The sequence below is a fragment of the Sinocyclocheilus anshuiensis genome, unplaced genomic scaffold, assembly GCF_001515605.1.
Source record: "Sinocyclocheilus anshuiensis isolate Anshui unplaced genomic scaffold, SAMN03320099.WGS_v1.1 scaffold306, whole genome shotgun sequence".
NCBI lineage: Eukaryota > Metazoa > Chordata > Actinopteri > Cypriniformes > Cyprinidae > Sinocyclocheilus > Sinocyclocheilus anshuiensis.
In genome coordinates, this window is record NW_015544175.1 from 2,276,731 (window position 1) to 2,286,483 (window position 9,753).

The 9,753-nt window shown below is 37.2% G+C and overlaps 2 protein-coding genes across 2 annotated transcripts in view; one reads left to right on the plus strand and one right to left on the minus strand.

The window, feature by feature from the left end:
- LOC107696156 (elongator complex protein 3) overlaps positions 1-1,577 on the plus strand; it is a 24,343-nt gene extending 22,766 nt beyond the window's left edge. Inside the window, exon 15 of the mRNA XM_016496361.1 lies at positions 883-1,577. Within this exon, the coding sequence (XP_016351847.1) occupies positions 883-959 (77 nt within the window). The 3' untranslated portion in view covers positions 960-1,577. The remainder of the gene's footprint in view (positions 1-882) is intronic.
- Positions 1,578-3,552: 1,975 nt separating this feature from the next.
- Positions 3,553-5,085, minus strand: LOC107696170 (serine/threonine-protein kinase PDIK1L-like). Its single transcript, XM_016496387.1, has 2 exons — positions 4,857-5,085; positions 3,553-3,999 (listed from the first exon to the last, which is right to left on the minus strand). The coding sequence occupies exons 1-2, from the start codon at positions 5,056-5,058 to the stop codon at positions 3,767-3,769; spliced, it is 435 nt and encodes a 144-aa protein (XP_016351873.1). The 5' UTR covers positions 5,059-5,085; the 3' UTR covers positions 3,553-3,766.
- Positions 5,086-9,753: the final 4,668 nt, after the last annotated feature.

The following is a 9,753-nucleotide window of genomic DNA, read 5'->3' on the forward strand; positions in this document are numbered from 1 at the left end:
AGGAAGGATATATCTAATATTGTTTCATTTGCTGAGACGAATTGAAGATGGGGAAACAGAAAAGAACAAAAAAAAGAAAAAGAAAGTGAAAAATCAGAAACCAGTGATTAGGTTAAGTTTGAATTACTTCACACTGCATACACACATGCTGTAGTTAAAAGCTTCAAGTAAAGGGGTGCTAACCCCTGATTGTTAAAGCTCAAAATGTGGTGCTTTCAGTCCTTCAAGACTTGTTGCAATAAATAAGCACTTCTGTGAGTGCTTCTCTAATTTAACAATAAACTTCTTGCACTTGTTTAAAGAATAACAAACGGGTTTACTGTGAGTTAAAGCCAGTTTAAACATATATGTAGTTATGTGTGTCTGATTGGTCCAGACGCTACAATATTGAGATATACATTGATATTACAATTTAAAATTTGTAATTTTTTTTAAATGTTATTCCTGTGATGACAAAGCTACATTTTCAGCAGCTATTCCTCCAGTACTCAGTGTCACATGAGTCTTCAGAAATTATTCTAATATGCTGATTTGGTGCTGAAGAGACATTTCATATTATTGTCAGTGTTGAAAACAGTCTGGTGCTGCTTAATATTTTTGTGGAAAACATGAAACATTTTTGTGGAAAACATGATACAATTACTTGATGAATATAAAGGTCAAAATGACCGCATCTTTTAAAATATAAATCTTTTGTAACATTATAAAAGTCTTTATTGTCACTTTTGATAAATATAATTTTTGTCATTTTCTCAAATTAGCATGTTTTTTTCCAAATAACATGCCTCCATTAGAGCATGTAACATTGAAAGAAAGATTCTTTTCTACTCTCTCTGTAAATCCAAATTTTTGGTCATTGTTCATGTTTTATGTTGGGTTCAGGTGTTGGAACAAGGAATTACTACAGAAAAATGGGTTATGAACTGGAGGGGCCGTATATGTTGAAGAACCTTTACTGAAGCAGAGAGGAATCCAAACCAAGATGTATCATATTCCCTGGAGAAAATCATCTGACATGCAGGACACCAACTTTAAGGGGATCTTTACACCCCACCTATAATTGGACTGGGCATGAGGATTACAGAGAAGCGTGTGTGAGTGGTCATCACAAAGCAAACTGCACTATTCTGTTACATGTCAGCCAAAGAGAGTATTCTGTACTTCTCTTATGAAGACCATGATGCAAAGTATCAGTGCTTTTTAGAAAGGTACACCATTCTCCTTTGGTCTTAGCTTCCATTTTACAGAAGTCTCTCTCCAGTATACTTGCCAGTGCATTTACTTCTCTGGGAAAACACTCTTTTTTTTTTATCACATTATTTTTGGCTTCTACTGACAACATTAGACATAATGGTGGAAAAAAACTGCAGAGGCTCTCAGTTATCCTGCGCACATTTTTCATGTGGATTTGGGAGGGGAAAATAATTTATTCTTGCTGCTTGGCACATTTGATTAATTCACCATTTTTCCTGCTCTGTTCATTTTAAAGATGGATTAATTGCATTTTCATGTTTTCTTGGCTTTGCATGAAAAGTGTTCATCTGGTTATTTTTTTTATTGATAATAAAAGATATTTATCCAGGATTTCAGTTATCATCACATGATTGCACATTGTCATCATGTTGGCAAGAAGGCAAGTGATTTGGATGGAGTTGAAGAGACATAATACAGACATCACTGAACATTCAAAGGAATTAATGGGTAAGAAATCATCCGCGGCGGTCTCCTGTCCAGCTCAGATACGAAAAACCATTGCTCCTATTTTTGACAGAATTAAAAGTTCACTGGAACTACTCAGCTGCGTTTCAGTGTCTGTCACCACACCACCAATTTCTGAGAAATGTCGTCCGGCGTGGCGAGAGCTGTCCTCCGCAGGAGACCTCATATCTCTGCTGATGGGTTTTTACTGCTTCATTTGACATCGCAATACCAGATTATATCGCTATCTCTGTCTGTGAGTCAAGCTGTCAGGCGAATGATGACCGACCACCCTTTAAAGCTAAGCTCAGTCAGATCACACTTGTAAGAGGTTTGTCATCAGAGAAATGGTTTCCAATAAATGGCAAGATGTTGTTTTGCCACCACCCCACAATAAAGTGATGATTCAACAATTGTTGAGCTTGTAATTTCCCGGCACAGACCCTTTGTTATGACCTTAATGGCTTGATAATCTCAGTTAAAACGATGAACAGTGTGCACTGTGTCATTGTGTCATCCTACACACCAATCAGCAGCTTTCACTAAATCTCAGGAAGTTTTAACTAGACAATCCCATAATTGATTTTGCTAATTACACAGGCTCATAATGGTCATTATTCCTAATTTAAGTAAAGTAAAGTCTTACCAAAGCAGAATTAATACTGATGTAGCCAAGATGATGACCTCAGAGAATGAACGAGTGCTGTTTAGATAATGTGCATATTTCGCCACCGAGGTCAAGATGAGCCATTTCATTTGCAAACCAGCGAAGCGTGTGGAAAAGGGCAAAGTGTCTCTAGAGATGGAAATGTCACAGATGAGATCCACTTAGAAGAATTCACAGACGCTTTATGTTATTGCCGGTGAGGCTGTAAGGTTTCGAAACCCTTTAACACTCTTGAAAGTCATTAATATTCAACTTTGGCATTATTATTGGCCTTCAACTCAACACTGCAGTTAACTGCTCTTTGTCTTGATCATAGAGATCTGTTCAAAAAAATAAGCTGATTTACTCTTACAGAAGGTTTTTCATTTTCTAGACCCGAGAACTATTGAACACAAATACTTCAAATCCAGCCAAATATCATTTATATCCATCACAAAGAGGGATTTTAATTTCCTTTGGAAGATGGAGGACTTTCCCCAACCAGAAAACCATTTGAAGCATCCTGTAAAGAAAAAACCATCTACAAGACTGGCCGCTAAAGCTGCAGAAATCATGACAGTGCTGTTGGCGGAAAACAGGCGATCTTGAATGATTGATACATGTGCCATTTTTCACAGATACACATTAGGGGAAACTAAATTATTTCACCTCCAATCTAGATGTTGAACATGCGCCACCAGCTGTGAAACTTCAAATGTTTCAGTCATTTTGACTTTCTATCATTTGAATCGCTTCAAGGTGGCGACCTTGTGGTGTGACCGTCCTGAATGCTCAGTTTCTTATGTCTTGCTGCTTCTGACAACACAACTATAACTGATTATGATTGGCTATCCTTATAAGCATGAAGGCTGCGTTACAAATGATACAGATAAAGGAAGTTTTGACAGGGAAAATATGTTTTTCCACACAATAATGAATTGTTTCCCTTGTTTAATATTGTTCTGTAGTTGACTTCTCAATAAAGACATAAAATTACATGTAAATCATTGAAAACACCACAAAACAGAGCAAAAACTGAGTTATACTATTAGAGCTGCATGATATTGAAGAATGCAATATGATAATGCTTTAAGTGTGTAAAATCTATTAAAATAACATTTAAAAACTAAAATGATATAACCAACATACATGTTTCAAGATCTGGGGGGGAAAAAATCACTAGCTTCTGAAAGTATATATATATATATATATATATAGTGTGCAGCCCTATAAACTACTAGTACAATTCATAAAGTATATGGTAACAGACACAGCACTCAAAAACAAATAAAAAATCTATTTACTTTTTAAACTTGATTTCCAACTAGATGAACAGTATCACTGTTTGATAACTTTTTTGGCTTCATCTTCAAGTTTTTCAGTGTATAAAGGAGACTGGTTGTTAGTATGCAGCTCTTGAGATCAGTGCACCTCTATGGCATGCCGAACCCTTTTCTCCAGGTGGTCTGCTGTGGGCCGGGTATCAGGATCAGAATCTAGCATGTCCATCAGCAGCTCGCACATAGCAGGGTTTGGAGGCGGCGGCAGTGGCGGAGCACGTCTTGCCCTCATAGGGATGATTAACTGCAGGTCGGGATTCTGACAGAGTGCCTCACCTAACGGGATGAGCCAGCGGCCTCGCATTACATACGCGCCTAGAACAGCACAGAATAAACAGGAAACGGATGTTATGCTTAATCAATTTTCAAGCATTATATGAAACAGGTCCTTCATTCTTTTCTGTCTAAGGAGTTTCCTTTGATCTCCCAAATGGTGCATTTGAATTTGCACTATTCATTATAGTTCAACAACACTAAAAAGCAGCAATAAAAACAATCCAATGAATTTCTTCAAAGCACACGCCTAGCACAAACTCATTATTATTCACAGAACTATAAGGCAAACCCACCACAGAGAGGTTAATGGGTGGAAGGATGTTAATTGCCCTTATATAAATAAGCTGCAACATTTGACCTCTTTGTACGCCTGCTAGCAGTGCAGAAAGTCGCTGGGTTCGAGTAATTACTGAGGACTGCCCAAATAGCTTATGCACTCCATCCAAAACCTGCGTCCTCAGACCACTTTAGTTTATCTCAGCTATTACGCATTAAGATAATGGGCTACTATGTCAAGCGCTCAACAACAAAGCTTTCACAGCAATCTAAAGTGGTCTGCATGAGGCAACCAGTCAGAGGAGTAACCGAAATAGCCACCTGCCTGCCAATGCTAGTGAAGAGAGGCTCTGAAAATTGTGAGAATTTCTATTCCTCTTCCTAATTTTATTCCTATTTCTGTGAAGTAGCTGTGACAATCACAAGATGGTGGGTTTTATATCAATCCTCATACCCATCATAAGATCTCATTTACTGCATATACAAGTTCCCATTTCATTTTAATCATAACAATACATGCATCATGGACCTAGATTGATTAAATAACAAAGATGAAAATATTAAAAACATTAAATGGGTAGAGCTAAATGAGCCAAAGTATTCCCCCCCCCTCAACTAACACAGTTGCTCTTGATTGGTGCCATCCTCTAGGAAAGTGATTCTCTCCAGCACGGCCCAGAAAAGCACACCCAGAGAGAAGATGTCAGCCTGGGCTGTATAACTACGACCTGCCCAAACTTCTGGAGCCATATAGAAGTCTGAGCCGCAGGTAGAGGAAAGAGCCAGTCTACTTTGGACACCATCTGTAGGATTGTCCACCATCTTACTGAGGCCAAAGTCTGCTACCTGTAAGACATGAGGTGGAAGTTAACAGTGTTTATAACTAGAACCATCTTTCACATCTGGGGTGTAAAACATAATTATCACAATTGTTTAATTTATGCATTTATATTAATTTAATAACCATTAAAATGATTTAGAATAATTTAATTTAGAAGAATATTTGTTTAGTAACATTTAAATTATAGAACATTTAGAAATAAGATATGTAAAATAATTGTCTACAAAACCATTTATATCCATTCAAATCCTTTCTTAATCTCTGCATAGGACAGTTTCACTGATTGAGGGACTCAGTGCCTCGGGCCATTTACGTTTTCTTCAAAAAATGTTAAAATCTAGTCTAAATAGAAAATTTTTGAAAATACAAAATCACTTTTAACAACTATAGATAACTCTAATTCTAGATAAGCCCAGCAATCACACAACTTATCTACTTTCCACTTTGTGCGATGCCTAATATTTGATTGGTAGACATTTACAGCACAATGGATCTGTCGCTTCAAAGCACACTACATTGATTGTCTACATTTAATGAAACATAAAAAAACAAATTATTTGAAACTTTAGAAGAATGGATTTTAAGACAATCCACTTCAAACTTTATCTGTAAGGTGATTGTTTTGCTAGTCTCTGTATTGATTAATAGAATAGGCTCAAAAGGTTCAGGCACATTGTGTGATTATACAAAAAAGTTATTTTTGGGGGGGGGGGTCAATAGGGTCAATAGTTTACTTCAAAATCGCGTTGGGGCAAGTTGTCAAGTATGTTTTAAATGTTGTACATTTATACAATTTGTTAGTCAAAACAATTACTTGACATTTCTTTTTACAATGTTGCTTTTTAGATTTACCCGAAAAGCCTGTAATATGCAGGTTCCATTGTGACAACTTACCCCATACTGGGTATATTGTGACAAAAGGTAGAAGCTTTGAAGCTGTTTTTAACAACTAGCCCTGGTTACCCCTATGTACTTGATGTGTTAGCATCAACAATTATCCAACTTTAAAAGTGGGATTAAACTGTTATTTTGTAGCAATTTTAGGTTAAAAGCACTAAAATCCCCCATAAGAATCTAAGTCTATTCCAACTTTTAAAATGTGATAAAACCATTGACACAAGGTGGCCCTTTAATGCCTGCCTAAAGATACCTAAATGTCAGACACAGATAAGGAAACCTCCATGATAACCCAAGAACATCCCCTGACTGTCTGACCAGGCTGTCACTCCCACATTCTCACATTACATAAAATACTCAACCAATTATTTTCTTATTTTACTTCTCTGCTAACTATAGCAGCTGCAGCACCTATGTCTTACCAAAGAATTTCTCATTCAGTCAGTGTCCTGAGAAAAATGCCAGCTCAGTTTTTGTGTGCGAAGTTTCCTAGTCCTTTCAGAACTAGTTCATTTTGTCTTAAGTTGTTCAAATAAATGGATAATATGTGGAAAAAGTTTTTTCCCCCATAGCTTTGATTGAAACACCCTCCAACATTGGATCTCTCTCATCCACAGGCTTTGTATTTCTCTTCTCTTTTTTTTAATATTGAGTAATGTCTTAGGGTTATTCAGCTGAAATCAATTAAGTGTCTCGTATTAATAGTCATTGGAAATTATTGCCAAGGGCTTCCCATAAAACATAGTGGTGTCTCACACAGGGATGTGGACATGCCTCAGTACTCTTCATCGCCTCATATAACAATAAAACTTTGCCCTAGAATGATGAAGGAGATGAAACAACACTGACCAGAGAGGCCCCCAATCATTCTGCATCACGGAGGTGAATAAGCCCACTCGTATAATTGCATATCTTGTGTAGAACTGACTTCAATTTTACTCCGAGGTGGTATCTCACCGCAATGCATTCAGCTGCTGGTTCTGTGATTCAGCCACTGCTGTAATATGATGTGGCACAGAATCTGATGAGTTCCTTTGTAGCGGCATGGCGCATTTCTGTTTGTCTGTGTATAATATCTAATTCCAGACTTACTGCATGGGACAGGGACTCAGGTGATGGGTTATTTTGGTTGTTTATGATTTAGGAGTTATCAAAGACTGAATATTGGACGCATCACATTAATAATTGACATGCTTATTGGTTCATTTCCTCAGTGGCACAAATGCATGACACATGCTTTTTTAATCACTATGTGCATTTAGAGATTAATTACGAATCAGGATTTGTGTTTATTTTTGCATCTAATCCATGTTATTTAACAGCCTCTGAAATGACATGATTAGGGAGATTAAAGCAAGCTATTGTAAATTAATGGGTGCTCTTATTCGGACCTATATTAGCTACTGGTCGTACCCAAATGAGTTTATTTTTCAACAGGCTTTTCCTAATTCTGAACCACTTACAATTATATATGCCCATTCAAAGTAATTATGAGCTAGAACACAATGTTACAGTATTTCAATTTTCCTCTGCTTTTGCGGAGTTTTTTTTTTTTTTTTTTTGATTGTTTGCATACTTATATATACACTCATTGTATAAGACTCCAGCATCCCTGCTATTAAGATCAGGTCCAAGCTTGTTTATGCTAGTTTGGTGCTGTTCTACCTCGAACTTGAAATTAGCAAACCGATTTGAATTCCAATTCGAATTTGAATGTAAGAAAGTACAATAGAAATAGAAGACTGAAATTTTAAATGTCACCTACTGAAATTGGTAATATATATTTCATCATATTTAATAAATGAAATACATTTCATAATTAACTTTTTTCTTTCATTCATACTTGCATTTCAATTCAGCTTCATGTGGGGTGTTGCAATTCTATTCAATTCCAATACAAATTGCAACTCATACTGAGAAGGAACCAATTGAGTGTGTTTTAAGGCTGAAATATGATCTCAGTTTGACCTAAAAACAAGTGCATTTCATTTAAATGCTGCATTCAATTCAATTCAAGTTTATTTGTATAGCGCTTTTTACAATACAAATTGTTGCAAAGCAACTTTACAGAAAATTAAGTTTCTACAATATTTAGTAGTAGCTTATTAGTGGTGACTGTCAGTTAATGTACATATGGCAGAAATGTACGGAAAAATCAATTAAAGACATAATCAAACAGACGATGAACACTATTAACAGCAATTATTATATGATGCAATCAAACTTATAGCAAAATTTGGTAGTTCTGTATGTTGTTTCAGGGTTGGCATCATCTGAGGGGTTTGCATCATCTGTTCTCAGGTGTTCTGGATCCAGACTGAAGCTTGTGTAAATCCTAGTTACATCCCGTGGCAAAAACAGAGAAACGAATAGAGACATAATTAGCATAGCTGCTGTTCCAACAAAGTAAAATTAATTAGTTTAACCCAAGCTAAAGAATAATATTGCGCATTTGATCAGATATAACTGTAGTCCAAGATTATGAGATGCATTACATTTACATTTTACATTTAATCATTTAGCAGACGCTTTTATCCAAAGCGACTTACAAATGAGAACAATAGAAGCAATCAGACCAACGAGAGAACAAGAGTATACAAGTGCCATGACAAGTCTCAGTTAGTCTAGCACAGTACACGTAGCTAGGTTATTATTTTTTATTTTTTTATTAAATAATAGAATGGAACAGAACAGAATAGAATAGGTAAGTGCTAGTATTAGTTGGTCAGGTGCTGGCGAAAAAGATGTCTTTAGATGTTTTTTGAAAATGGCTAAAGACTCAGCTGTTCGAATTGATTTCAGGAGGTCATTCCACCAGCTTGGCACAGTCCAGGAAAAGGTCCGTGGGAGTGATTTTGTGCCTCTTTGTGATGGCACCACAAGGCGCCATTCACTTGCAGAACGCAAGCTTCTGGAGGGTGCATAAGTTTGAACTAGCGAATTTAGGTATATTGGTGCAGTGCCAGTGGTTGTCTGGTAGCCCGTGTAACCTGATGAGGAGAGGAGTAACGTGAGCTTTTTTTGGCTCATTGAAGACCACTTTCGCTGCTGCATTCTGGATTAGTTGCAGAGGCTTGATAGTGCATGCGGGAAGGCCCGCCAAGAGAGCATTACAATAGTCCAGTCTGGAGAGAACAAGAGCTTGGACAAGTTGTGTGGCTTACTCTGACAGGAAGGGTCTAATCTTCCTAATGTTGTATAATGCAAATCTGCAGGACCGGGCCGTTGTAGCAATGTGGAGCCTAGACCACTGACCTGTGAAGCTTTTGGCCAGGCATTATTTGAATGCCTGGCCAAAGAGAGGAGTCTTTAATCTAGATTTAAACAGAGAGAGTGTGTCTGTACCCCGAATGTTATCAGGAAGGCTATTCCAGAGTTTGGGAGCCAAATGCGAAAAAGCTCTCTACCTCCTTTAGTGGACTTTGCTATAGGTACTACCAAAAGTCCATAGTTTTGTGACCTTAGGGAGCGTGATGGATTGTAGTGTGGTAGAAGACTAGTTAGGTTCGCAGGAGCTAAACCATTAAGGGCCTTGTAGGCAAGTAATAATATTTTGTAACTGATACGGAACTTAATAGGTAGCCAGTGCAGAGACTGTAAAATTGGGGTAATATGATCATATATTCTTGACCTGGTAAGCACTCTAGCCGCTGCATTTTGGACTACCTGTAGCTTTTTCATTGAAGATGCAGGGCAACCACCTAGCAGTGCATTACAATAGTCCAGTCTAGAGGTCATGAATGCATGAACTAGCTTTTCTGCATCAGAAACAGGTAACA

Bases quoted from the DNA above. Each gene is read 5' to 3' on its own strand.
- LOC107696170 (XM_016496387.1), bottom strand. From the start codon at position 5,058: ATGGTGGACAATCCTACAGATGGTGTCCAAAGTAGACTGGCTCTTTCC. The intron at 4,000-4,856 runs GTTAGTTGAGGG...GTGCTGTTCTAG, and splicing joins CACCAATCAAGAGCAACTGT to GCGCGTATGTAATGCGAGGC.